The sequence below is a fragment of the Globicephala melas genome, chromosome 3 (assembly GCF_963455315.2).
Source record: "Globicephala melas chromosome 3, mGloMel1.2, whole genome shotgun sequence".
Lineage (NCBI taxonomy): Eukaryota > Metazoa > Chordata > Mammalia > Artiodactyla > Delphinidae > Globicephala > Globicephala melas.
In genome coordinates, this window is record NC_083316.1 from 440,664 (window position 1) to 466,488 (window position 25,825).

Consider the following 25,825-nt stretch of genomic DNA (forward strand, 5'->3'; position numbering starts at 1 on the left):
GAAGCGCGGGCGCGGCGGAAGGCTGAGGCTGCGGCGGTGGCGGCGGCGCAAGGCGAGAGGCGGCGGCGGCCGCGGTCCGGTCCGGTCCTCTCGGCTCTCGGCGGCGGCGCCATGGACGAGGCCGTGGGCGACCTGAAGCAGGCGCTGCCCTGCGTGGCCGAGGCGCCGACCGTCCATGTGGAGGTCCACCAGCGGAGCGGCAGGTGAGCCGGGCCCCGAGCCGACCGCGGCGCAACCCAGACCTGACGACACCCGACCTCGACCCGCCCCCCCCGAGCCTGACCCCGACCAGATCCCGCCCTGACAGGAGCCGACTCCGATCCCGAGGCGGACTCCGGCCCGGCCTCGGCTGAGCCAGGGAACGCCGGGCTCTGGAACTGCCGGTCGCAGGAGCTCCGAGTCTGGGGAAACGGCCCTGACCCCGCACCCTCGCCCGCAGTCCCGATCCCCGGCGAACCCTGTCTGGCCTAGGTGGGCGGGGAGGGGCCGGGGCGCCGGGGGTGCCGGTGGCTGGTGACGGGCCCCGGCGGGCGGCGGCGGGGGGCGGGCTCTAGGGGCAGCCGAAGGGCCTGCGAGGTCTGGGAAGCAGCGGGCAGGGGGCTGAAGGGGGACTGCAGCTCACGGCCTCGTCGCCCGCCGCCGCAGCTGTGGGGCTTCCAGTCTCCGCTAATCACAGCCCTGTCACTGCGGCTGCGCTTTGCGGGCTTCACGTTGGGCCTCGCGTTATCCAGCACAGCTCCAGCGTAGTGACTGATCTCCAGGAGCCCAGGGTGGCACCGACTCTTGCCGTCCCCCCTTCTTCGAATGGGGACCTGGGGCACAGAGCCCTTGCGCGGCTTCCCCAGGTCACGAGGAGTCTGCGCAGGTCTGCTCCCCAGGCAGGCCCTCCCGCCTGCCCTCTTCACTGCACTTTGCCCTGTTCCGTCTGTTTTTTTTTCTTTTTTAAAAATCACTTATTGTTAAAATGTTGGTTTTTAACTCAGACCTGATTTACATGTTTTGTTTGTTTTCCTAGCACTGCAAAAAGAGAAGATCTAAAGCTGAGTGTTAGGAAGCTCCTCACCAGGCATAACATTGTGTTTGGCGATTACACGTGGACTGAGTTTGATGAGCCTTTTCTGGCCAGAAACGTGCAGTCTGTGTCCATTGTTGACACGGAATTACAGGCTAAAGGTCCACAGGTAACTTACTACTTCTCAGCGGCCCCGTGAACGTCACGTGCTGTTTTGAGAGTGTGTTGTGTAGATTTATTTGATGTTTCCTTCTCGTCGCAGCCCGTTGATTTGAGCATGTGCACTATTGCACTTCACATCTTCCAGCTGAATGAAGATGGCCCCAGCAGTGAAAATTTGGAGGAAGAGACAGAAAATATAGTTGCGGCAAACCATTGGGTGCTGCCTGCAGGTACCCGTGGCAGTAACAGTAGGCAGAGCATGCCAAGAATGGGAGGTCGGAGGATGGTACACGCCTTGGGCTTATCAAGGAGATTTTGTCCGCTGTGTAGAATTTTAGAATGTTGTATCTGTTATGAAATAGAAAGTATATCACGATAGAGAAAGGTAGAAACTTCCAGTATGAACCTATTTGGATAGATCCGTCAAAGACAGTGCTAACTGAGAATTACACTGGTGCTCTGCTTTCCTGCCTAGTTGGTCAGTCTTGCTGGACCACGGCTTTCTCCTGCCTTCTCGATGCTCCTCCGTGAACTTTGCCGATGGGGTCTAGCAGGCAGAATCCTGCTTCTAATCCGGGTTAGGCTTGATGTCCTAACGACTGGAATAGACCCACCGCTCGGCCCTGCTGGAATGTCGGCTTGTGGGGAGAGTGGTGGGTTCAGGGTCTTTGCTTGTGTCCGAGCATAGGTCCACAGAGACAGGTGTGCAGAATAGTACGACAAAGAGGTTAATTATCTGTCCAAAGCCACGTGCGACTGCCACTTATTCAACATCTTTAATTTTAAGAACAATTTTAAAAGTTTAGTTTCTCTGTAACCAGAATTTTAGCTTACCGCGTGTGGAGCAGTGGAGGGCATCAGTGGCTCAGGGCAGACCTAACCAGTAGGTGCAAGGCTTCCTTTCCTACAATTAGGTGTTTGTTTTATTCTCTCAGCTGAATTCCATGGGCTTTGGGACAGCCTGGTGTATGATGTGGAAATCAAATCTCACGTGAGTTGTGCATTTTCCCAAAAGACCCCATTATTTGAAGTAGAATCATTATTGTGTCACTCTGTAGCACTCCTTAACTCAGATGGGCTTTGTGAACACTGCTTACCAGCAGCCCATGTCCTGGATTTCTGTCCTGTGGGATTGCTCCTGAGTGGAGCTGCCCTCCGGGGAGTTCCCCTTGGGAGAAGGGGGAGCGTTGGGAGGGTAAAGACCACTTGCACTGGGTCACACGCTTGGTGTGACCAAGCACGTGCACATGGTCACTCCCGTGGGCTGAGGAGGCAGTGCTGAGGGGCAGACCGAGCAGGTGGGCAGGTCTGAACCCCCTTCAAGGGGAAGAGTCCTGCATACTGGGGGGGCACTAGGGGTCTGTCCCCACCGCCCCTCATCACCCCAGGCTCCTCTAGGCAGCCACAGTGGACCGCAGAGCCCTGGCTGTTCTTTCAGTGAATGTGCCGTGCGCTGGTCCACTGCTGTGTCCCAGAGGAAGGAGCTCACTCTTACTTGGTGTGTCCCTCAGTAGTTTTGTGTGTCGTTGGCATTTTAAATAAAAGTGATCTTTGTGTTCACCGTTTATCCTGAAAACAGTAACAGCCAGCGCTTGTCCTCTCATGTCTCAAGTTACCGTCCGGGTTGAAAGCCTGTAGGTGTGTGGCAGGTGTCTGGCCGTGGCGGTCTCTGAAGACTCCCGTCACTCTACGCGCTTAGGGCACGTTCAGCGGAACCTTTGCCTTGCTGGGGACTTCATCTGTACTTTTCCTTTCTCCACGCAGCTCCTTGACTACGTGATGACAACTTTACTGTTTTCAGACAAGAATGTCGACAGCACCCTCATCACCTGGAACCGGGTGGTGCTGCTTCACGGTAAAGCATCACAGCTTCTGTTTGTGTGACGAGATCAACTGTGCGAAACCAGGCTTTTGCTGGTGGCTTTGTCCTGCGAGGAGTTGCAGCTCCTTTTTTCTGGGGGGGCCAGAGTTGTCCTAGAACGTCCTCCTCTGTGAAGCCAGTCGGCCTCACACTATCTGGGCTTTGGTTACTTGACCTTTCATTTGGCAGCCACCTGATTATGCCTTGTGGCTTTTTCTACTGTTATTAAACTTTTCAAGTAACTGCCTTATTTTCCGGTTGACCGTGGACTCCTTAGGATAGCAGTTGCCTCATATTTCTTCATAGTGTCCTTAGAGCTTCCCTTGATGGCTAATGGACTGCAAAAGCCACTCTTCACAGGACTCTGCCTAGTTCTTGGAGGAGAATACTGGGTTTCCTTTCTTAATGTTCCTGGAGAGAAAAGAATCGAGAGAAAACCCCAATTATAGTGAAATAGGGGCTATAATTAAAAGGGTGATTCACCTCTATGCAATAAAGATTGTAGGCTTGTATACAGCTTTAAGAAGACAAAGTCTTTTAAACAGCACGTGTTCTGGCAGATTGGCTTAAAGCCAGGGTCAGTGGAGGCAGCCCAGAGGCGTTTTAATTAGCGCAGTACATGACTTGCATTTAGAATTGGTTGTATGTTTACTCTCAAACTATGGAAAATGCAGAAAATCAGAGTTGACCATGTCAGCATTTTCTATTGGATGGATTTATGCTTCCACATCAGTTACCTCAGAGTTCCTGCAAAACGCTGTGCTAAGTGACACACACTCAGGGCACAAGCCCTCGCCTTACGGCTCTCCCTGTGTAGCGTGGGGTTCGGGCCCACGTCCAGGTACCTGGAGTGGAAGATGGTGGTTCCTTGGCTTCAGAAAGAGCAAACGTCAGTGCCTTCAGAAGGGTCCTGACGGCTACCAGGAAAGGTGTGTTTGACTTTTGAAAGGTGGATTTTCATAGTCAGTGGATTTCATAGAGGACGTGTGGGGACGAGGAGGATGTCAGTGAAGATGTGGACAAAGGAACGTGGAGCGGACTGTGGGCCAGGAGGCATACTTGGTGATGTTTTCTAGCATTTACACCGCTAGGAGATTTCTTTGTAAGTTCATAAGCGGTACTTGTGGTAATAACATTCGTAGCATTGAAGTCTGTTCGCTATCTTATATCCTGTGGATAATGCAACTCCTGTTGTTTAAGAAATTTCTTATAGCACTAACTTAAAAACATATTTGCTTGCATTTTGTTACAGGTCCTCCAGGAACTGGAAAAACATCCCTGTGTAAAGCTTTAGCGCAGAAATTGACCATCAGACTCTCAAGCAGGTAACTTCGGTCATTTGAGAGAGGAGAGCCACAGAAGTGGGTTTGCTGGGTTTTCAGTTATAACAACGGAAACTGTTTTTATTTTTAAGTCATTTTACATGAATAGTAGGTCTCTGTCTTTCAGTGTAAATTAATGAACTCCTGTGTGCTCAGCGTTGTCTTGAGTTATGATTCCCGTCTTTTTAAACGTGTTGAGACTTGCTTTGTGACCAGCACGTGCTCTCTCCTGGTGGCTGTCCCACCACGTGCACTCAACGTGTTTCTGCTCTTGCTGGGTCGACTGTTAGCTCAGGATGCTTCGTGTCCGTGCTGGTCGTCTGTCTGCTGTTCTGTCGCTTCCTGGGAGGACTGTCCAAGCCTAGCGCTGGGTGTGTCTTCCTTGAGTTTTGTCAGCTTTGGGGTTTATAGTTGTATCACATTTAGGGAATATCTGGCTGTTATCATTCCAACTAATCCCCTGCTCTCTGCGTTTGTTTACACGTTACACTGCCTGATACTGTCCCACAGGCCACTGATGTGCTCTTATGTGTTTTCAGGCTTTAAACATTTTCTGTGTTTCATTTCAATAGTTTTCTGCAGTATACGATCTGTCAGTGGAATTTTCGTTTCTGTTAGTGTATTTCTCTTTGGAGACTCTGTCTGGTCCCTTTTATACTTGTATTCCTTGTCCCATCGTGTTCCCGGTAAATCCTTGGGTGCGTTTGTGATAGCTGTCTTATGCTCTGTCTGCCAAGTCCATTGTCGTTAGCATCTGGGTCTGGTTGCGGGACACGTTTCTGCCTCTTGGCGTGTCAGGGAATTGTTGCTTGAATGCGGACGTTACGATTTCAAGCGTCTGGACTCTCTGGTCTGTCTTTAGCGACCGCTGGGCTTCGTTCTGGCGCGCGTTTGTGAACTTGTCTTTGGTGTGATCCTTTTGAGGTCTCTTTTCAAGCTTCGTTCGAGAGGGGTCTCGATGTGATCTAGGCTTAACCCTCAGGTGGGGCCCTTCTCGGGTCTCCGCTGAGCCCCTGAATGAGCAGCGAGTACTCTGCACCTTGGCTGTTGGGGCCTATGAGCGCCAAGGTCTCCCTACTCAGACACACCACCTACCCAGGAAAGACTCCAGGGCCCCGATGGTTTCTGGGGCTTTATTCCTGTGTATCCCCCTCCTCTGGAGCCCTGCTCTGTAGCCTCCAGACACCTCAGGCTCCGTGAACTCTGGCCTCTGTCTCCTCCACTCAGCCTGATGGCCACTCTTCTTGGGTCCCCCCCACGGTCACTGTTGGAAGGTGCTCCAGGCAGGACGTCAGGGCGGTCGCGCTCGCCCCGTTGCCGTCCTCTCGGGTCACAGTCCTCCGGAGCTGTCGTCCAGTGCCTGTCACAGACGTTGTTTCATTTGTTCTGCCTGGTTTTCCAGTTGGTTAAGGCAGAAGGTAAATATGACCCCTGTTGATCCAGTATGACTAGAAGAGGAAGCCCTGTGAGATTTACTTTGAAATCTATTTTGTTTTCAAAAATGTCTTATAAGTAGGGAAATTGCTTTATTTCAACGCTCTCTTTTACATTTAGTAACTTGGCCTTGGGCTTTATACAGTGAAATGCATCTGTGTTTTGAAGACCTCTTAAGGGCGGTTTCCTAAGCCACCAGAGGGGGAGGTGTTATTACAAGAAATGTGACTTTTCCAGTACAAAGATCTGGAAATCTGTACTAATATTGTGGCAGAAAGAAGCCTTAGCAAGCCTTTTTCGCCCACTTCACTTAATAATCAACATGCTTTATAATTAATTTTGTTTAATAGTCAACCCGATCATTAGGTTGTCTGTCTCCCCCTTCTCCTATTTTGTTAAACAGAATTAGTAAATGGTCTTTTTCAACTGGAAAATTAATGATACTTTTTAAAAGTAGTTCTTTTTCTTCTGTGGACTTTTGACCTGAAAGAAACTGTGAAGAGGACCTGGGAGTTAGCTTTTCTCGGGCCTGTTTCCTGTTCGATTTTAGTCAGAACCAAGTGCATCCAGTCTCTTGCCGCCTCCTTGTGGACGGGGTGTCAGTGCTGGATTCAGTCGGTGTGTGTTCAGGTTCCCTTCTGAGCTTTCCAGGGCTCTAGGTTGGCAGGAAGTGATTTTGTGCCGGAAAACAAATTGTCACATTCTTTACGGTTTTGTGGAAGGAGGACAAAATGTTCCGCTCTGGCCAAAACATTTGTCATGCTCGTGTTTTGATTTCTTTGCTGTGTTAGTGCAGGTAATGCTTTTTCAATATGGAAGCGTAAATTATAAGTAGATTTAAAATGAGAGGGATTTTATCTTGCTTTAATTCAGATGAAGGGACCGTTCAGTTCGAGAAACTTAAGTTGCTTCATCTAGAACTATTGACGTTGATGCACCTTGTTAGATTTTTCATAATTTTTAGTACATAGCTTGCGAGGTAGCCCAATCCTGTGTCAGTGGCTGCAACGATTGAACAAAGTAGCCGTTCTCAACGTGCTGGGCATTTGAGAGATGCTGCATTAACGAGGTGGAGGTGGCTGCTGCAGAGGAGGCTGCCGGACTGGTTTGTAACAATTGCTGTGACTCTTTTTTCCTGTCTTAGGTACCGGTATGGCCAGTTAATTGAAATAAACAGCCACAGCCTCTTCTCTAAGTGGTTTTCAGAGGTAAGTGTTAGTACTAATTCCAGTTCTCTGGGTTGTCAGCTATGCAGTTGAAAAGTTGTCCTGTAGATTAGGCAAACTTTCTCCTCCAAAAGCTTTAGGAGAGAAAGAGGTGAAACGGGAAAGTGAACAAGGGGCTGACTTTGTGGTCAGAGAAAACTTCCAGAGCTCAGCGGTAACTTGGAAATAGCGTGAGGCCTGAGAGGACCCTCTGCCCGTCACATCCAGACCTCTGACTGGGTGGGACAGGAAGTTCAGTGTAACCTTAGGAGGGGGGGTCTGCCTTCTAACGGGGCGGCACCCCTCAGCTGAGCGTGCGCTGGGGGCTTGGGCCTCGTTCACCATCTGTGAACTGAGGGACTCCAACCAGGTGATGTCACAGGTGCCCCTCACCTCTGAAAGGCTCTGCCGCAGGCACCTGTGTCGGGAGGCCCCCTGGTGGGTGGTGAGTGGGGACAGGGAGTGCCCACAAGGGGTGCACCGGGCCGGTTTGCACGCGAGACCCAGGCTGTCCTGGTCATGAGGACAGCCGGGAAGGGAAGGGAGGAAAGACAGGTGGGCCACGGTGCGAGTCACCTGAGCCATGCATCCCTGGCTCACGAAGCCAGGAGGGAGGACATCTGGGTTCTCTGCAGACTGGCTCCTCTGGTTCAGGGAGTTTTCCGAGGGGCCGTCAGGAGACGGTGGGCTTGTGCGGCCACCTGGGGTCAGAGCGAAGCCCGGTGGGGACAGTGGACACGTGCACACCAGGCAGCTTGATGAGTGCAAGTGGATAATAAAGAGTGTTTTGCTTCCAGAGTGGCAAGCTGGTAACTAGGATGTTCCAGAAGATTCAGGACTTAATTGATGACAAAGATGCTCTGGTGTTTGTGCTGATTGACGAGGTACGTGTGTTCAGACTTTAAACCTGTGACTGGAGGAGGCTCAAGACTGAGCGGCCTCGCAAATTGCTGGGGCGTCGCCAACCCCCCACGGGTCCAGCCTCCGCAGGCTCCGTGTCCTGCAGTCCTTGCCCCTATCAGGCTCACAGTGCACGTGCGCACGCCCACACCTGCGTCTGCTCGGCTGACAGCGCCCCATTGCTCCGTCCCTACAGGTGGAGAGCCTAACGGCTTCCCGCAACGCCTGCAGGGCGGGTGCCGAGCCTTCGGATGCCATCCGCGTGGTCAACGCCGTGTTGACCCAGATCGATCAGATCAAAAGGTAACGCTGTGCACAGCGGGCTTGCCTGAGAAGCACGGACAGCGCTCAGCCTTACTCCCAGCTTTTCTAGCTAAGAACGCGTCTGACGTTGAGCGTGGGCTCTGTCTTCTCCACATCTGAGGCAGCCTGTGCTAAATGCACGTTTTAGAAATTAAGTATTTTCTGCTTTATTAAAGCATTAAAAGCACAAAGCAAGCCTCGGGTGTGGGGAGGGTGTGTGCCCTGCAGAGACGCATAAATGTGGTGTCTGAGTCGGCGCCAGCAGGACCCGGTGTCGGTGGCCGCTGGAGGGCCGCCACTGGGCAGGCGGGGCGCCAGCTGCTCGCCCTTCACGGGGCCGGGTTCATGTGTCCGCAGCCCAGTCCTGCAGCTCAGGCCTGTGGCCAGTGTGCCCAAAGCCGGTCCAGCTCTGGGGGCGGCTCCTGACTCACGAGAAGCCCCGTCTGCCCTGTGCGGTCTCCCGCCAGCCCCTCGGGGTTCCCCCGTTGCCCTCCACGTGCCGCGCTCAGGAGGGGGTTTGCTGAGCGGGGTGCCGTGAGCTGCACTGCGCTGTGTCGGACTTTACCCTGCCGTCGCGGTGTTCTTCACGGCAGAGAACATCTTCATTGTCTCTTGGGGTCAGCGGCAGGCGTCCCTTGCTTGTCCTGCAGGCGAACTTCGTGTGAGGTGTAGACCCTCTTGTCTCTGCCCCCTCACCCCACCGCCCCACTCTTCGGTCTGGTTTCTCCCCCTGCCACTGCCCCCACGTCCACCCCAGCGCTCAGTGTGGAACCATCCGCGGCATTCAGCCCCCGGGGCCCCTACCTCTCTCCGCTCTCCTGACCTCTCCGTTTCTGCTGCCGGCGTCTCCCCGGCATCTCTGGGCGGGGGAGGGCCTGCACTCCCACCCTGCTCACGGATCTGGTGGGCGAGTCTCCTTCGAAGACCTGTATGTCCACAAGGTCCCCGGCCCTCGTTCGGCCCAGAAACCCCAACTCCCCGCGGTTCCCATTGCACTGATGGCCTTGCTGCGCACCCACTGCTCAAGGCAGAAGATGGGGCCCCCGGACCACCCACGTCACTCCGGGAGGAGTGGAGACTGGGGCTCTGGTTTGTCTCTCACCCCACTCACCTCACGCTGCCTCTGTGCGGGTCTGACCGTTTGTGAGAAGCCCGAGCCCCGGACAAGGGTCCCAGCGGCGTGTGTGCGCCCTCCGTGCAGCCTGGGCTCCCCAGCCTCCTGGCCCGTGTGCCCGCCCCGCCCCGGGCTCACCCTGCAGAGGGCTGTGTACCTGTGTATGGCCGTGCCCAGGCAGGCGGGAGTGTAGGTGCTGGGGGCTCGGGCGCGCGCAGAGGTGAGGGGTTCGCCGTGGGTGAAAGGCAGGGAGATGTCAAGCAGGGGCCCGGGAGAGCTTTCCGGGAGGCAGGGGAGCGACCGGGGCACACGGCCCGGGGAGGGTCTGCTGTGTTGCAGCCAGGAGAACCTGGCAGGAGTTGGGGGTCAGGCAGGAGCTCAAGGTGCAGGGCTTCGGAAGGCCTCGCGGGCAGGTGTGCGGAGGGGGAGTGTAGCCGGCTGAAGGGTGCTGGCTGAATGCCCGGGACCTTGGTGGCCGTCTGTCCTGACGCTCCTCGTGTCGGGTCAGGTGTGGTCGAGTCCCTACAGCATGGGGTGACCGGTCCTCACCTCTCTGTCCGCAGGCACTCCAACGTGGTGATCCTGACCACGTCCAACATCACGGAGAGGATCGACGTGGCCTTCGTGGACAGAGCTGACATCAGGCAGTACATTGGGCCGCCCTCCGCAGCAGCCATCTTCAGAATCTACCTCTCCTGCCTCGAAGAACTGATGAGGGTACCTTGGTTATTTCTCTCTCTCCTAATCAGTAGATTTCTTATGTTTTCTTAACCCGCTGATGTAGCCTAATGTATCTGGTTGCAGCATAGAATGAGGTCTCTCAACCTGACATCAGTCTTCTCCTGAGATTGAAAGTTACAGTTGTTGGGGACTTCCTGGTGGTCCAGTGGTTAAGGCTCCGTGTTTCCACTGCATGTGGTGAGGGTTCGATCCCTGGTCGGGGAGCTAAAATCCCACGGGCCACGTGGTGAGGCCAAAAAAAAAAAAGAAAGAAAGCTACCGTTGTATCTGCAGGCTGAGCGAATAGTCGAAACCACAGCCACTGATCGAGTGTTTTGCTGATCATCGTGGTGGTTTGATCTGCTGATCTGCAGGGGCCGAGTGAGTAGGGGTGTGCGCCCGTCCCAGACCTCACGGCCTTTGCAAGTGACCTGCTCTCTGGGCCTCGATTTCCTCCCCTGAAAGAGGAAGAGCGGTAGTGGTCCTGGTTCACAGGGAGGCCACCGGACTGGGGGTCGTAGTTCACAGGGAGGTCGTCGGCTGCAGTGTTCGCAGCCCCGGGTTCTACCGTCAGCGCGAGCACAGCGGCAGCGAGCGCGTTCACGTTCACTGTCTGTCTCTCGCGAGTCAATCTAGGGGCCCGCGTGTGCCCGTGGGCGGTAACCAAGCCAGCCAACAAATAGGGATTTCTACAGCGATCGCCAGGCTGGCATCCTTGTAACTGGCTGGGGGTTGGGACCACTGCCTGCACCACGGAGTGGGGGCCCCAGCGTCCTCACAAGGGTGACCCGGCCTCTGTGACGGGGACGGGAGCTGGTCTCCGCCCCGGGTGCGCTGTCCCGGGCCCTCCTGTTTTCCCGCGCCATGGGGGGGGCCGGGGGGGGGGCGTGGAGCTTCGACGTGGTGCTGCCGTTTAGGGGCCTGCGTGGTGGCGGGTCCTGCTGGAGGCCCCTGGGGGCCTTTCCAGGGTGCCGCGTCGCACCGTGCTGCGAGTCCAGGGGCCGCCCTGAGGTTTCGCCAGGCGTTCGGACGTTTTCTGGGAGCCGAGTGCCTGGAGCAGGTGTCGTTTCCTAGACGGTTTATGGGAAATGAAGATTCCGATGTGGCGGCGGTTTGGCCGGCCCTGAAGGCTGTCGGCGCGGGACTGTGGCCCTACGCTGTCGGGGGCCTGCTGGACGGCTCAGGTCCCTGGGGGGCCCGCGGAGGCCGCGGGAGCCTGAGGGAGTGTCACGCAGTCAGGTGGGAAGGTCAGAACACAGCCAGCACAGACCCTGTTGCTTAGTTTTACCTACGACCCCCACCAGCCCTCCCAAATGTGCATCCAGACCTCTCCTTTCTCCTCTCGTGGCTTCTGAATCAGACGGCGTGGCAGCCTGACAGTTTAGCGCGGGTGCTTGGGAAGGAGCGTCCCACGTGCAGACACGTGGTCTGGGAGGTGAACTCTAGGACCCGGGTCCATGGTCAGTTAGAGGCTGTCTGACATTCCACCAAATGAGAGTCTTGGTTTTAAAACAGTGAACAGAGACCCTCCTTGAGAGGCCGGCCAAGTCCGGCTCCAGGGCCCAACTCTGTCCATTGTGGGATGTGACGCATGGTTGAAACTGAATATCAGGCTGGACTCAACACCTCTGAGTTCCTCCCCACCTGACACGTGCTGAGGACATGTTTTGCCTACAGGAGCAGAAGAGGCTGAGCGCTGTGGTTTCTGAGACACGTTTTGCTGTCTGTATTCTTGCCTTTGTTAGAAGAAGAGGGGCTGTGTGAGAGAGCTGCTTCCTGGGGCCCGTGCAGGCCCAACGGCCCCGCTTGGGTTTCTGAGATGTGGCGTGGGGTGTGCCTGCCGCCTGAGTGCCGTCCCTGTTGCTGACCCTGCCTGTGTCCCCACAGTGTCAGATCGTATACCCTCGCCAGCAGCTGCTGACCCTCCGCGAGCTGGAGATGATTGGCTTCATTGAGAACAACGTGTCCAAGCTGAGCCTCCTTCTGAGTGAAATTTCACGGTGAGCGCTGACCTCGCTTTCGTAACCGAGAGAAGCCTGTTTGCTTTGGGATTGGCGGGGAGGCCGTCGTAATTGCCTGTGGCAGCCGTGGTTGTAGTTTGGGGTCAGACGGCATGGGCTTGATCCCGACGCATCGCACGCGTGCCCGAAGCCCCCCAGCCTCCCTGACGCTGGGCTCCTGGACAGGAGAGTGGAAGGCAGCTGCCCTCCTGCCTCCTAGGCGTGACAGCGGACCGTGGACAAAGTTCCGCCCTTGTGTCTGGAAAGACGTTCAGGTTAGGGCTCTCTGGCGCGTTACTGATTTCTTAAGCAATGTCTGGTGAACTTTACAATCTGGCAAGAAAACAGAATGGGGGCTTTTGCTTTGATAAGCAAACAGTTAGGGCGCTGGGCTTGGTGCTTTGGGAAGTAAAGGAAAGTGGCCCAGCCCCCTGGGCACCGAGGGACACGCAACACGTGCGCATCGAGAATCGTGGGCACGCCTGCTCAAGGCCCAGGCTGGCAGCGCTTTCAAGTTCTCAGATGGCCTTGGTGACCAAGGGAAGCTGGGAAGTGGAGCGGAGCCCCGAAGGACAGTTACAATTTGCATACACTGGAGAGAAATCAGGAAGGCTGCGGGCGCCCTTAGGTGGGCTGCGCTGCAGACACCAGCTGGTGGCGCTGGCGGGGCCTGGGGGGTGGCGTCACTACCTGTTGGAGAGATTTAGTTCAAGTGGCTGAGGTGGGACAGAGGAGAGCAGTTCAGAGACTTGGGCAAAAATTCACCAAGATGTGAACCAGCCCGGTTCCCGGGGGAGCCCTTGTTGCCAGCCGTGTGCCCACCTCACTGTGCTCCTTGTGAGGCCGTGGGTGGCGTCAGGACCCTGTCCTGGCCCCCCTCGAGGGGCTCTGGGGGAGGGACGTGCAGGGTCTAGTCCTGAAACAGCAGTCCGTGTGGAGTTGACGCCCCGAGTGTACTTATGTTCACAGGAAGAGTGAGGGCCTCAGCGGCCGTGTCCTGAGAAAACTCCCTTTTCTGGCTCACGCTCTGTATGTCCAGGTGAGTCCCCGGCCGAGCTCCGCCTCCGGGCCCTGTTCCACCGCCGCCCGCTCTGTCCAGCAGGGTGTGGCGTCGCTGAGAGTCCCACTTGCCACCATTGGGGTGTCTGCCTCATTGCACGTTTCTAAAGCGACGGGCTCCTGGGGCAGTGGGAGGAGGCGGCCGTGTGTCTGCTCACCCCTCGCTGGCACGTCGAGCTCACGTGCAGGGCCCCCCTGCCACCTAGGAGGTGCTTGTGCCCTGGGGGGAGGGGAGGGCGGGGGGGGGGGGCGCGGGTGCTGCCGGGTGGCCCCTCCGAGGACGAGAACACTCACAATGCTGTCTGTCTTTCCAGGCCCCCACCATCACCGTCGAGGGCTTCCTCCAGGCCCTGTCTCTGGCCGTGGACAAGCAGTTTGACGACAGAAAGAAGCTCTCGTCGTGCGTGTGACCTGACATCCCCGTCCGCGTTCTCGGGGAGCACACAGCAAGGAGGCGACAGGCTTCTCTCACAGCAGCGGCCGCCCCGGGAACCTCCGAGCCCGTGGCTGAGCCTTGCCGGCCACAAACCCACAGGCCGGTGTTGTTCAAGAAGCGTGTTATATCTACGTACTTTGAAACGCGTGGTAGAAGACAAACAGCCTGTCGTTTTCTCCGTTTTAAAAGACGATCATCTGAGCTCTGTGTCTCTTTGTAAAGAACCGTCTAGATGTCCTTGCTCTAGCCTGGCTCCGGTTGACTGGGCCCAAAATGCTGACAAATTTTGTTTAGAAAGATGATTAAGTAAGCTTTATAGAAGCGAAGCAGAAACCACATTGCCTTAAATAAGAATGTAATCATAGCATTAAACGAAAAGTGCACGTCACTCGAGGCAAGACAGCGTTTGCCTCCTGCGTGAGCTTGTTCTGTTCAGTGCAGACATTTGGAGACTGATGATAAGAGAAACCTGTCCCTATGTTAACAGAAATCGAGAAGAAAATTCTAGGGCAGGTGCTCTTCTCAGTGAGCAGACAGGCTCCACTTGCGGGGAGGAGAAGCTGACGCGGGGCGAGCCTCCCTGGTGCCCAGTGCAGGCCGGCGTTACGGGGACGTTTCACGGTCACTCACGGCCCAACTGCAGATTGACGTTAACACGTGTAAAATAAATTGGCCAATAATTGATGTATTCCACAGAATATCGTGTTTGTTGCTGTCACCTCATGCTAAAATAAATTTCACATTAGTGTCTCGTATACACTTTTAAAAGAACACGTTACCTCTTGTCACAGAACTTAAGTGTTAAACTTGTTTCTCCAAAATTTTCTCGTTTTGATTCTCTTATCACTGTCAAATGCTTTGAGTTTTATTTTAAAATTACTCACACGATCACTTGACTTTTAGCCTGTTTTACGCCTTGAGGTGAAGGTGCATCGTCTGCACGTGGCTGTGCAGCCCGGGGAGGCCCAGGGTCAGGGCTGGGCTGGGGGTGGGAGGACCTGAGTTTCCGCCCCTGGGCCGTTGGCCGTGCTCCGGTCAGATCCAGGACTAGAGCGACTGCGGCCCTGGGGCCGGGGCCTGGCTCTGTGGTCTCCTCAAGACCCTGAAATAGGGTGAAAGTGGTGTCTGTGGGCCCTGGGGTCAGAAGAGGGGAGGGGTGCTCCACGCTCCACGGTTGCTACCGAAGTGCCCAGCGTCCAGGTGTCCAGATGGGAGGAGACGGGAGCGCGGGGGCAGCGGGGGAGGGAAGCCCCGAGAGGGACGGCGGCGGGGCCTGCAGCACAGGTCTCAGTGGGCTCCACCGGGCGTCTCCCAGAACGCGGGTATGTCTGACGCCGCCGCCTCTGGGCACCAGGGGTCAGCGCTGCTCCGCGGGACGGACAGCGGGGGCTCCGGGTTCAGCCAGGGCCCCGGGGCGGGGCGAGAGTGGCCAGCAGAGATGGCCAGCCTTGCCCCGCGCTCCTGTTCGGGCTCTCTGGCCTCCTCCCCCGCCGCCATGTGTGCCCGTGCCCGCGGGACATCGGCACCTGCATGCCAGCCAGGTGGGGGCGGGAGCACGGATGCTCGGCGCCCATCCTGCCTTCTCGGGCCCCCCAGGCGGAGGACGCGGACCCCGGGCGCCTCGCCGGGCGCAGGCTGTCGTGGGCACGTTCTGGGCCGCGGCCAGAAGCCGAGTGGCTGGGCCCTGGGGCCAGGGTGGGTCCGCGCGGCCCACCCCCTGGGGGCAGGTTCCCGTGCGGGGGCCCGGTGAGCCCGCCGGACACGGCGCCCGCTGGCCAGGCCTCTCCTGAGCCCCCGGCCTGGCGCAAAGGGCTCCGGCCCGACCCCTCAGCCGGGAGGGGCGCCCTGCGGGAGAGGCCGCGGACGTGGGGCCGGAGGGAGCAGAACTTCCCGGGCAGGATGACCTGGAGGACGAGGCGATGGGGATCGGGGTTGGCGAGGGCGATTCTCGCGGTCACGCCACCGAGGAGCCAGGTGCTGAGCTGAGGGCGCCGTGGCCGCAGCCCCTCCACCCGGCTTGGAGGTGACACCTCGCAGAAAGGCCCAGGAGCAAGCTGACGACGGCGGCTCCGCCTGCCCAGCCTGGAGGCCCTTCTGTGGAGGTCGTGGTTCCCACCCTCAGCGGTGCCCCAGGGCTGCGGCTCCTGTCACCATGGCAACATGGTGGCAGCCTGTCTCCTCGGGCTGAAGTGTCCTTTGTGATGGGGAGGTGGGTTTTCCATCCCCCGAGTTCTGATTTCCAACTCAAACTTCCTCCCTCCACCATCTGGTTACCGTTCAGGACAGGAAATATTTTGTTCTCAGTCACCTTATATCATTCGGAATTGGAACCTTCTTTCTCTCTCACCTGAGCTGTCACGGATGGAAACCTTTATTCTCTGTCATCTCCAGATTTATCTATTCTGACCGGAAACCTCCTTTTTCTCTAATGTGAGTTTCCTTTGTTCCTGAAAGCTTCTTTGTCTATAATCTGGGTTCGCATTTGTTATTGGAAACCTTCCTCCGCTATCAATCACCTCAGTTAGAATTTACGACAAGACAGTTTCTTCCCCTGTCACCTGAGTCATTATTACTGACTGGAAACCTTCTTCATTATCACTTGCGTCGTCATCTGTGACTGGAAACCTTCTTCCTCTATCCCCCGACGTCATCACAACGCGAGGGCTCTTTTCTCTTTCAGAGAATCATCACTTCTGAGGGGAATCCTTTCTTTCTGTATCACTTGGGTTGTCTGTGTCTGCAAACTACCGTCTCAGTCGCTCGACGTGCCTCTGTGACGAGCGGTCTTCCGTCTGGACCACCTGAGTTACGATTTATGATGAGGAAACTTCTTTCTGCATCACCCCACTTGGGATTTATGACTGGAAAGGTTTTCCGTTGCCTGAGTGACATTTATGACTGGAAACTTCTCCCTGTGTCACGGTCGTTAGCACTTAGGGCTGGAGACCGTATTTATCTGTCTCCTGATTTAGCATTTGTGACTGGAGGTCGTCTCTTTCTACCCCCGGTGTTGTCACTTACGACTGGAAACCGTCTTTCACCATGACCTGCGCTATCATTCCCTTCTGGAAACTTTTCTTTTTTACTAGTGTTGAGCAACAGCCTTCAGTTTTGCCACCTGAGTTGCCATTTGTGACTGTTATCCTTCTTCCTCTGGCACCCGAACCCTCGTTTACGACAGGACGTCTCTGTCCTGTCACCTGAGTCATCACATGAGGCTGGAACATTTCCTTCTCTTGGCCCTGTTACCTCCGTGACGGACGGTCTTCTTTTTTTTTTTCCAAGCGTGCACTGGTTTATTGACCGTGGACGGTCTTCTTTTTCTGTGATCCGACTTATCGTCTGTGATGGAAACCTTTTTTTATATATAATGTTGGTTACCATTTATGACTGGAAACCTTCCTTCTCTATCGCCTAGTTATCATTCATGACTGAAGTTTTTTTCTCTCCTGATTGATCATTTATGACTGAAAAGTCTTCTTTCTCCATAATTGATGACTGGTACCTTGTCTCTTTATCACCTGACATCATTCAGGCCTGGAAACCTTCCTGTCTCTCACCTGAGTTATCATTTATGAGTGAAACCTTTTTCCTCTGTCACCTGAACTATCACTAATTATTGGAAACCTTTCTTTTTCTGTCTTATTTATGACTAGAAACCTTTTCTCTAGCACCTTAGTTCTCTATTTTGACTAGGAACCTTCTTTCTGTATCACCTGAATGATTATTTATGACTGGAAACGTTTCTTTCTCTAGAAGTCTTCATTTGTGACTCAAAACCTTCTTCTCTAGCTTATGAATTATTTTCCATAACTGGAAGTGTTCTTTCCTGTTACCTGAGTTACAATTTTTGACTGAAAACATTTCATTTTCTCTCACCTGAGTTTATCACCTGAGTTATTATTTACAACTGGAAACACTCTTTCTCTATCATATGATTTGTCTTTTATGACTTGAGAAAGACAAATATTATCACTTATATGTGGACCCTAAAAATTAAAGCAAACAAGTATAACAAAGTGGAAATAGACTCACAGACACAGAACAGACTAGTGGTGACCAGCGGCGAGAGGAGTAGGGCAGGGGCAGGGTAGGTGAAGGGGAGTTAGAGGCACAAAGCACTAGGAATAAAACAAGAAAGTTCCAGGGACATAATGTACAGCACAGGGAACACAGCCAATGTTTTATCATAACTTTGGAGTATAATCTATAAAAGTACTGAACCACTATGTTGTACAGCTGAAACTAATATAATGTTGTAAGTCAGCTATATTCAAATAGAAAAATGTGAAATGAGGATTTAAACCACTTCATAATTAAATTACCTTAGAATTTATTTTAAAAAATTTTTTAATGAATTTAAGAAAATAAAATAAAAACAGGAAACGCCAGTGGGAAGGCTTAATCACAGAGGCACTGGCGACTGGCCTAACGTTTCCCAGTAGACGGGGCTGGTGCCGCCCCGGGGCTGCTTCATCCCTGCGAGGGCCCAAGATCCCCACGGGCAGAGGGCTCCCCTGGCGGGGCTGGGGTCCCCATGGTGCAGGCCCCACGTCGCGCGTTTCGGGAGCCCAGCGGCTGGGCGGTGGTGATTAAGTCCAAGTGCCGCCCAGCTCTGGACACAGAACAAGCTGATATTAAACACCTGACAGGCACTGACGGATGGCGGAGGCCGAGTCTCCCGCTGTGTGTGTGGAGCAGCACGTGCTCGGTGACCCCCGTGTCCTCTGAGGGCCTCACGGGAGCCCCACCCACCCAGCAGAGGGCATGTGGCCCCAGGGAGCGCAGGTCCGGCCCTGCCGAGATCCACCGGCCCAGCTCGGTCCTGAGCCCACGGCGGGGGCTGGGGCCCCTTGTGGGAGGGTTTGAGCTCTAGCTAGGACCCTCGCCTTCACGCCTGGCGCCGGCTTCCCTTCCTGCCGTAACAAAGCACGTGAACTGGGGCCTAAACAGCAGATTCACTCTCTCCCAGCTCCGGGGCCAGACGTCTGAGATCCAGGTGCCCTAGGGCCGCGCTCCCTCCCGAGGCCCCAGAGAGGGTCCTTGCCACCTCTTCCGGCTCCCGGGGCTCCAGGTGTCCCTGGGCTTGTGGCCACGTCATCACATGGGTCTCCTCTGTGGCTGTGTCTCTCTTCCCGTCCCTTGTAAGGACCCTGTCTTTGGGTTTACAGCCCGGCGGATAAGCTAGCATTCTCTCATCCTACGACACTCGACGTAATCACATTTGAAAGAATCTTTTCCTAATAAGCCAATAAGTTCATAGATCCTGGGGTGAGGCGGTGGACATCTTTTGAGGGCCACCCTCAGCCCACACGGGGCTCTGGGATCAGCCTGCAGCCCTTCCGCCCTCCCCTTCTGAAAGCAGCGCCTCTGTCCCGGGCAACTTCCTTCCGGGCCGGCCAGCCTTCCAGACGCAGCGTTACTTCCAGAGTTTGGCCGTGTCCCAGAGGTCCTTCAGAATTTGTTCCAGAAGTAGAGCAGCAAGAGAGGAAACCCCAGGCCCTGCACATGGATGGGGGTCCCCACACAAGGCCTGCCCTTGTGGGCATCAGCGGGGCTCACCCGTGGCCTCCCGGCCTGTGGGTGCCCCTGTCACACCTGTGCACCAAGGACGTGCCGGTGTCCCAAGGAACTCGTGGGGTGTGGGGTGCCTCCTCACCCCCTCTCCCGTGGCCCCGGGGCCCTTCGCCACTTCTGGTCCCTGCAGGCGACAGGCCGGAGTGCCACACCTGGGCGCAAAAGAAACAACAGCTCTCGTCCAGGCCTCTGGGCTGTCCGGCCTCCAGAGACAGAGGCTGACTGTGCCGTGGTGGGAGGGGCTCCAGGATGCCCCGCCCCCTGCTCTGTCCGCCATCCCGGGACCACCCTCCTTGTCCACCTGACAGTTGTGTTAGTGACTGGGGCCCAGAGAGCAGCCCCAACCCCGCATGCTCGGGAGCAAGGGTCTTCTTCTCCCCGCTCCCCCCTCCTCCACTTCTCCGATGCTCTGGTTCTGTTGAATCCCACACTCCCCCTCAACCTCGGCCTGGCCTCTGCATCCCCCCCGCTCCACCTGTGGACATGAACCTGGTCCTCCCTTGGGTCGCCCCCCCAGTGCCCCGCTATCAGCCCCCCTGCATTCCGGTTCCCTGGAGGGAAGCACTGCGTGCTGATCCAACGTGCAAATGGCAGGAAGCTAGGAGGGAGAGCTAGTGTACTGCAGGATGAAGTGAAGGTTCAAGACGCCCTCACCACCCTGGAGAAAGGGCCCAAGTTACAAGACGGAAGGTGGTGGGAGAAGTCCGCAGTCACGCTCTCGGGCCCACTCGCTTCACATGAGGAGCAGAAAGCCCCAGCCTGACAGCTTGTGAAGAAGATCTGAGAGTGTCAGTGGACCACAAGCTCATCAGGAGACAGCTGTGTGACTCGGCTGCTTAAAAGCCCTGATGTAGCCTTGAGCAGCCAGAGAGAAGAGGACCCTCAGGCCAACAAAGGAAGTCACCTCCGCCTTGCCATGGTCTCCACTGGTCAGTGCCCACCAGTCAGACACAGGGTAACAGCAGCCCACGCTGACGGGGCAGTCCTGTGGTCCTGTGTGGACGTTTCACGGGTTAATAAGGGTGTGACCCTCACATCGTGCAGTGGGTCTTTCCACCGAAGGGGACAGGAGGTGGGCCCAGGCAGTGGGAGGCGAAGCTCCGCCCTCGGGTGCCTCTCAGGGGTCCTGCAGGGTGTCCGGCCCGGCCTCAGGGTTTCCAGAGGGGCAGTGACAGACTCGTGAGGTTGCAGCAGAAGGGCAGGGTGGCTGGAGTCACGTACTGTGGACTTGGACGTCGGCGGTGGGACCGTAGACACTCAGCCCCTAGAAGAGCCTTCACTGAAAAGGGAAGAGAAATTGTCTTTTCTGCGGCCACGAGGTGAGTGTTCAGAGCCGTGGGGATAAACCAGCTGGGCAGGGGCAAAGGGAGGCTGACTGAAGGGCCCAATGAGCCGTGTAAGCGGCCCTGGGCACATGCTCGTGGTCTGTTCTGTTCTGGTTTGGTTTTAGAATTATGAGATAAAGCGAGGTGACAGGACAGCATACAAAAGCGTGTGTGCACAGCTTAAGGGACTCGCCCCGATCAACGCCTCTCTCCTCCTCAACACTAACCACCACCTGGAGGGTGTGTTTCTACCAACATCCCTGGAGAAGACGCTGCTCGGTCCTGCCCGGCGTTGGCCTCTGTGAATGGGCCACACTCTGCTCTGTGACCTGCTGCCTTCCCTCCCTTTGCTCATCTTGCACTGGAGCCTCCCCTGTATTTTCACAGACGTTCGTTGGCTACCACAGGCCGCATCGGGTTGCCCATTCTGCCGCCGTCGAAGCCCCCTGGTCCAGACCCCCCACCGCAGCAGCGACGCACGGCACACAGGCACTGCGGGCCGCCCGGCCGTGAGCCTGCTGGGACGCGCGTCTGCGGGCCTGACTTGGCCACGCGGCAGTAGCTGTTCTCTGCAGGGCTTCGTGGTCTCCCCGCCTGCTGTCGATGAGAAAGCGGGCCCCTCTCGGTGTCCGTTCTCGCCAACTCTTGGTGAAGGGCGGAACGGATACCTCCTTCCTGCTTCGCGGCCTCTTTACTCTCTGGGACGAGCTGATGTCCTTCCTCTGAACGTGGTTGAATACATCAGAGTTTTCTTTGCTGTCTGTGCCTTTTCTGAGTTGTTTAAGGAATCCCTCCGTACCTTCAGGGTTTACGGATAACCTCCTGCCCCATCTTCTAATTTGTTCTTAACAGTTAGGGCTATGGGGGCACTAGGATCTCTCGACGTGTGGGGTGAGGGAGGAGTGCAGCCTTTTTTTCTTGCAATGACTAACTTCCCTACGACTTTCACATGGGAGTCCAGCCACATGGTCCCCAGCGTGGGCTGGTCTATCCCTGCACCAAAGCCACCCGGCCCCTCAGCAACAGCTCTCAGTATCGGTGGGGAAGGTCCCCGCCGTGGTCTTCTGCTTCTGGTTCATCTCTGCAACTCGTATTCCTCTGCCCATCCACGTGAGCTTTAAAATCATCTCACCAGGGTCCACAGCAAACCCGCTGGAAGCTGACTGGAATCGCGCTGGATCCACAGACCCGTTGGGAGGCCGCGGCTTCCGCACAGCACGAGTCCTGCCCTCTGTCTGCGTGGCAACCTCTCCTGGACTTAGGTCTTTATTAACGCCTCAGTAGAGTGTATGATTTTCTCCTCAATTGCCCTGTTCACGTTTTGTTAGATTTTTAAATGTTTCATCTGGGATATAGAAATGCAGGTGATTCTGTGTGTTGGGGTCACATCCGACACACTTGCTCCATCTTGCTGTGTCTAAAGTATGTGCAAATTCTTTGGGGTTTTCTATCTTTATCCTCTTTTATTTCTTATCTTTATTATTCCTTTTCTTTTTGTTCATTTTCCCTAATTTCTATAATATAATAATACCACTTGTGAATAATCTATTTTTTCTTCTTTCCTTTCCAATCCTTAGCCATTGTCTTTTTCTCCATCTTCCTCTGTCTCTCTTTGTCTCTGTCTCTCTTTGTCTCTGTCTCTGCCTCTTCCTGTGTGTGTGTCTCTCTCTTCCGCAGATGATATGACCGCCTACCTCTCTCTGAATGTACCAAGAAGTACAGTTGGAGGCATACTTACCAATCCTGTTCTTAAGGGGAATACTTTCTGTTTCACCCTTTAGTGTTATATTTGCTGAAGGCTTTCTGAAGAGACCCTTCATCCCGTTAAGGAAATGCCTTTCTAAGTCTGATAAAAAGTTTTTCGTGGATGACTGTGAGTGTTCTCAGATGTTTTTCTATAAGCTGATCACATGACTAAATTGGAATTTTGTCTGTCTGTTCGCTGCTGGACGCCCACTGCTTAGAAGGGCTGCGGGGACAAAGCATCTTGACTCCTCCATCTGGAAAATGGGTTCATCTCGGTGACCCGGGCCTGGAAATCTGGCTCCTGGGGGCTGTCTGTGGCCAGGTCAGGGTGGTCCCGGCTGGGCCCAGGGCTTGGGCCACTGGTCAGCGTGAGCTGTTAGGCCACCAGGAGGGACGGTCTTCCATCTCTGCCTGCTCTCCTGGCTCAGGAGACGTCCCAGAAAGTGGGGGCCCATCGCTGCCGCTCCTCTGGGGTCTCAAACCCGAGAGGTGGCCTTCAGAGGACTGCTCCGGCACGAGGGATCCACGGGGTCTTTGGACTCGCCCGTGAAGCCCCCGACCCCTGGGGGCAACTCCAGCGCCCATCCCAGGGCAGCTGGGCGTGGAGGAGAGGCCGTGGGGCACCGGGCACTCCAGGAAGGGCTCCGCAGGCTGGGTCTGGGTGTGAAGAGCACACGCAGCCCGAGTTCACCCCTCCATCCCCCGGGCGCCCTGCAGGCCCTGCCCCCCACCCCGGGTTCAGCCTCCACCGCGCGGGCGGCTCCCTTCGGCGTCCCCTCCCCTCCCCTCCCCGGCCGGCAGCCAGCGCACGTCTCCAGGGTGACTGCACGTTCCTTCACCCCCGGGAAGCCGAGAGCAAGCGAGGTGCCGATGCTCCAGTTCCTGGAACGGTTTCCGGTTGTTTGGGCCGAGCTGAGACCCCAGACTGTGGGGCTCGTCCAGAAACCCTCTTCTGTGGCATTTCATCAAACTACTGGGAAAGAAAATGAAAGGCCCTGACGACCAGACAGTGGGGACCTGCCGGCCCCTCCTGGGGTCCCTCCCCGCTGGGCCAAGAAGAGGAGGTGGGTGACCTGGGCGGGAGGGTGGGGAGCCGTGCTGGGGGCTTCGTGAGGGGGACGGGTCTTCCCACGCTGGAATTTCAGGGTTTGTCAAATCTGCAACTGCCCCCCTCTCAGGGCCGAACCGGTGCCCCAGGAGGGGCCTGCCTCTCTCTGCCTTTGCTTCCCAGGACCCTGCACCCCTCTCCTCCCCAAACCCACGTTCTCCTCCAAGTCGCCCCTGAGCACGAAAAGGGGGCTCCGTGCCTACGATCTTATCTCAAAACTGAGCGACGTGTTCTCCGCCAGCTTTACGTTAAAATGTTATTGCCGCTGCTCTGGGAATGGCCTTTATGGGGGAGTTTCCCTTCCTTCCTCTCTTCCTCTTACCAGTCCCTCCCTGTTGATGACTTACAGAGTCTGTGCTGAAACTGAGGAGGAGAAAATGCATGACAGAGTCGACAAAACCTGACCAGAAATCTTAGCCAGCCCCCAGTGGCCAAGGGCGCAAGCCTGGTGACACCCAGGGACGAGGCTCAGCAGCGCTGCGTGCCGGGGACCCTGCTTGGGACAGCCAGCCACCAGCACCTGCACGGTGGCCAGGATCGGAAGCCGCTCCCCGCAGATTCCTACCTCCGTCCTTTTCTCTGAGGAAAGCACGTTGGGTCCAGGCGAGGACGAAAACCAAACGAAACACGGACACGGTTTGGGAAAGTACATCACGTCACGAACGCCAGTGCCTTGTGGTTCTGTGTGATCACCACCAGCTGGTAGATCATCGAAAATGTGTCAGTTCACAGTTACAGTCGCAGGCTGCTTCCAAACAAGGGGAGAAGGGGGCCTTCACGTTTCCAGGAGTGAGGATACAACAGGAGTTTAAGGGACACAGAAACACTGTGAGTGAATCAGACTTGGGTCCCCGCGCCCGCGTGCAGTGAAGCCAGTCTACTGACCCCGGGTTGCGGTGAAGGAAAGGGGAGCGCTTACTGCAGGTGCCAGGCGAGGAGTACGGACGGCTAGTTCTCAAAGGGCTGGAACTCCCTGAAGGCTTCCGGGTGGGGGTGGTTTAAGGGCGACATCAGGGCTGAGGACTGTAGGGTGCCTGAGCGGCTCACGGGCACTCTTCTGATTGGCTGGTGGTGAGGTCGTCAGGAGTCGGCATCATCAACCTTCTGGTTTCAGCTGGTCTGGGGTCTGCATGCTTGTGGGCAGCACACAGTTAACTTCTTCCTCCTGGTGCGGTTTCAGTATCTGCAAAGCAGCTCAAAGATGTGGCTCAGAATAGTAACTAGAGCCCTTGACGAGGACCCAAAGGTCATTAATTTTGTGACGGTTTTCCTTTGTTTCACATTTTCTCACTTCTCTGATTAAATTTTCTCTGTGGAACTCAGGGAAGTCCTAGGAGGCAAAAGCTTTTCTACAGACAAGAGGCAGGAGGAGGACATGGCAGGGTCCTGCTTGGTCTCAGCATGAGGTTGCAGAACATCTCTAGACTCTCTTCAATTCCTTTTCTAAGGGGCTGACCCAAAAGTCAACCTGGCTCTACGATAATGGGAAGCAGAAATGTCGCAGGGAGGGGGAGTTAATTTGCAGCGATATCATTTTATTTGTGGATATCACAGCAGAGCCACTTCTCAACTCCATGTTCACATTCAGTGTTCTCTCTTCACCAACAAGGACCACAGATTAACACAGAGAATGTATCTTTAGTAACCAACAGTCTCTGAGAGCTTTCTATGTACAAACCATCTCCCAATCAGTTCACGCATGTCAATACACCCAGTTCTCTCCTCAACACTGAGGGAGGCGCCTTCCACCCATTTTACAGATGTGGAAACAGAGGCTCCGGACGAGAAGCAGCACCCTCGAGGGCGCCAGCTGGAAGGGCACACCCAGGATGCTGCATCTCTGAGAAGCGGCTCCCTGTGTTTGGGACTCCTAACTTGGGGAGCAGACGGGGAGGAGAAATGCCCCAGGCGTCAGGGAGCCGATGCCACATCTACGGGTGCCGATCCAGGCCTGGAGGACAAGGGTGTCCTCGGGACTTCTTCCTTCCAGGAGCACCAAATTCAGAAACTATCAACAGCAGTCTCCTCGGGGAAACTGAGTGATGCCGAGGACTGTTACTTTTCAGCTTTTGTGTACATTTTTAAATCCGTGGACGCTATTCTTTTATACTTTTCATTTTGAGATAATTTTAGACTTAGAGAAAAGTTGAGAAAGAGTCCAGAGCTCCGGTGTACCTTGTGCCCAGCTGCCCGTGCCGGCGTCCTGCGCAGGCACACCGCGGCGATCCAGAGCAGGGATTAACACGGGGAGAATACTGTCGGCTACACTGCTGGCTGGGGTCAGATTTCACCAGAGTTTCCTCACAAGTCCAACCCCTGTTCCAGGTCCTACAAAGGACCCCCCTGCACTTTGCCTCCTCGTGACCTTCACACTTCTGAAGGTCAGGGGTTTGTCAAGTGTCTCTCAACTGGAGTGTCTGTTATTTTATCACGACTTGGTTGAGGTTACGTATCTTTGGCAAGAAAACTGCAGGAGTGCTGTGCGTTTTCTGGCGTGTCTTGTGGGGCGCAGGAAGCCAGAGTGTTTTGACTTGATTCGGC

At 55.5% G+C, this 25,825-nt stretch overlaps 1 protein-coding gene across 1 annotated transcript; it reads left to right on the forward strand.

Annotated features, from left to right (window-relative positions):
- The first annotated feature begins 10 nt into the window (after window positions 1-10).
- On the forward strand, window positions 11-14,268 carry TRIP13 (thyroid hormone receptor interactor 13). Its single transcript, XM_030856507.2, has 13 exons — window positions 11-203; window positions 1,016-1,181; window positions 1,275-1,404; window positions 2,110-2,165; window positions 2,939-3,029; window positions 4,288-4,360; window positions 6,936-6,999; window positions 7,794-7,880; window positions 8,093-8,199; window positions 9,877-10,030; window positions 11,921-12,033; window positions 13,003-13,072; window positions 13,407-14,268. The coding sequence occupies exons 1-13, from the start codon at window positions 112-114 to the stop codon at window positions 13,500-13,502; spliced, it is 1,299 nt and encodes a 432-aa protein (XP_030712367.2). The 5' UTR covers window positions 11-111; the 3' UTR covers window positions 13,503-14,268.
- Window positions 14,269-25,825: the final 11,557 nt, after the last annotated feature.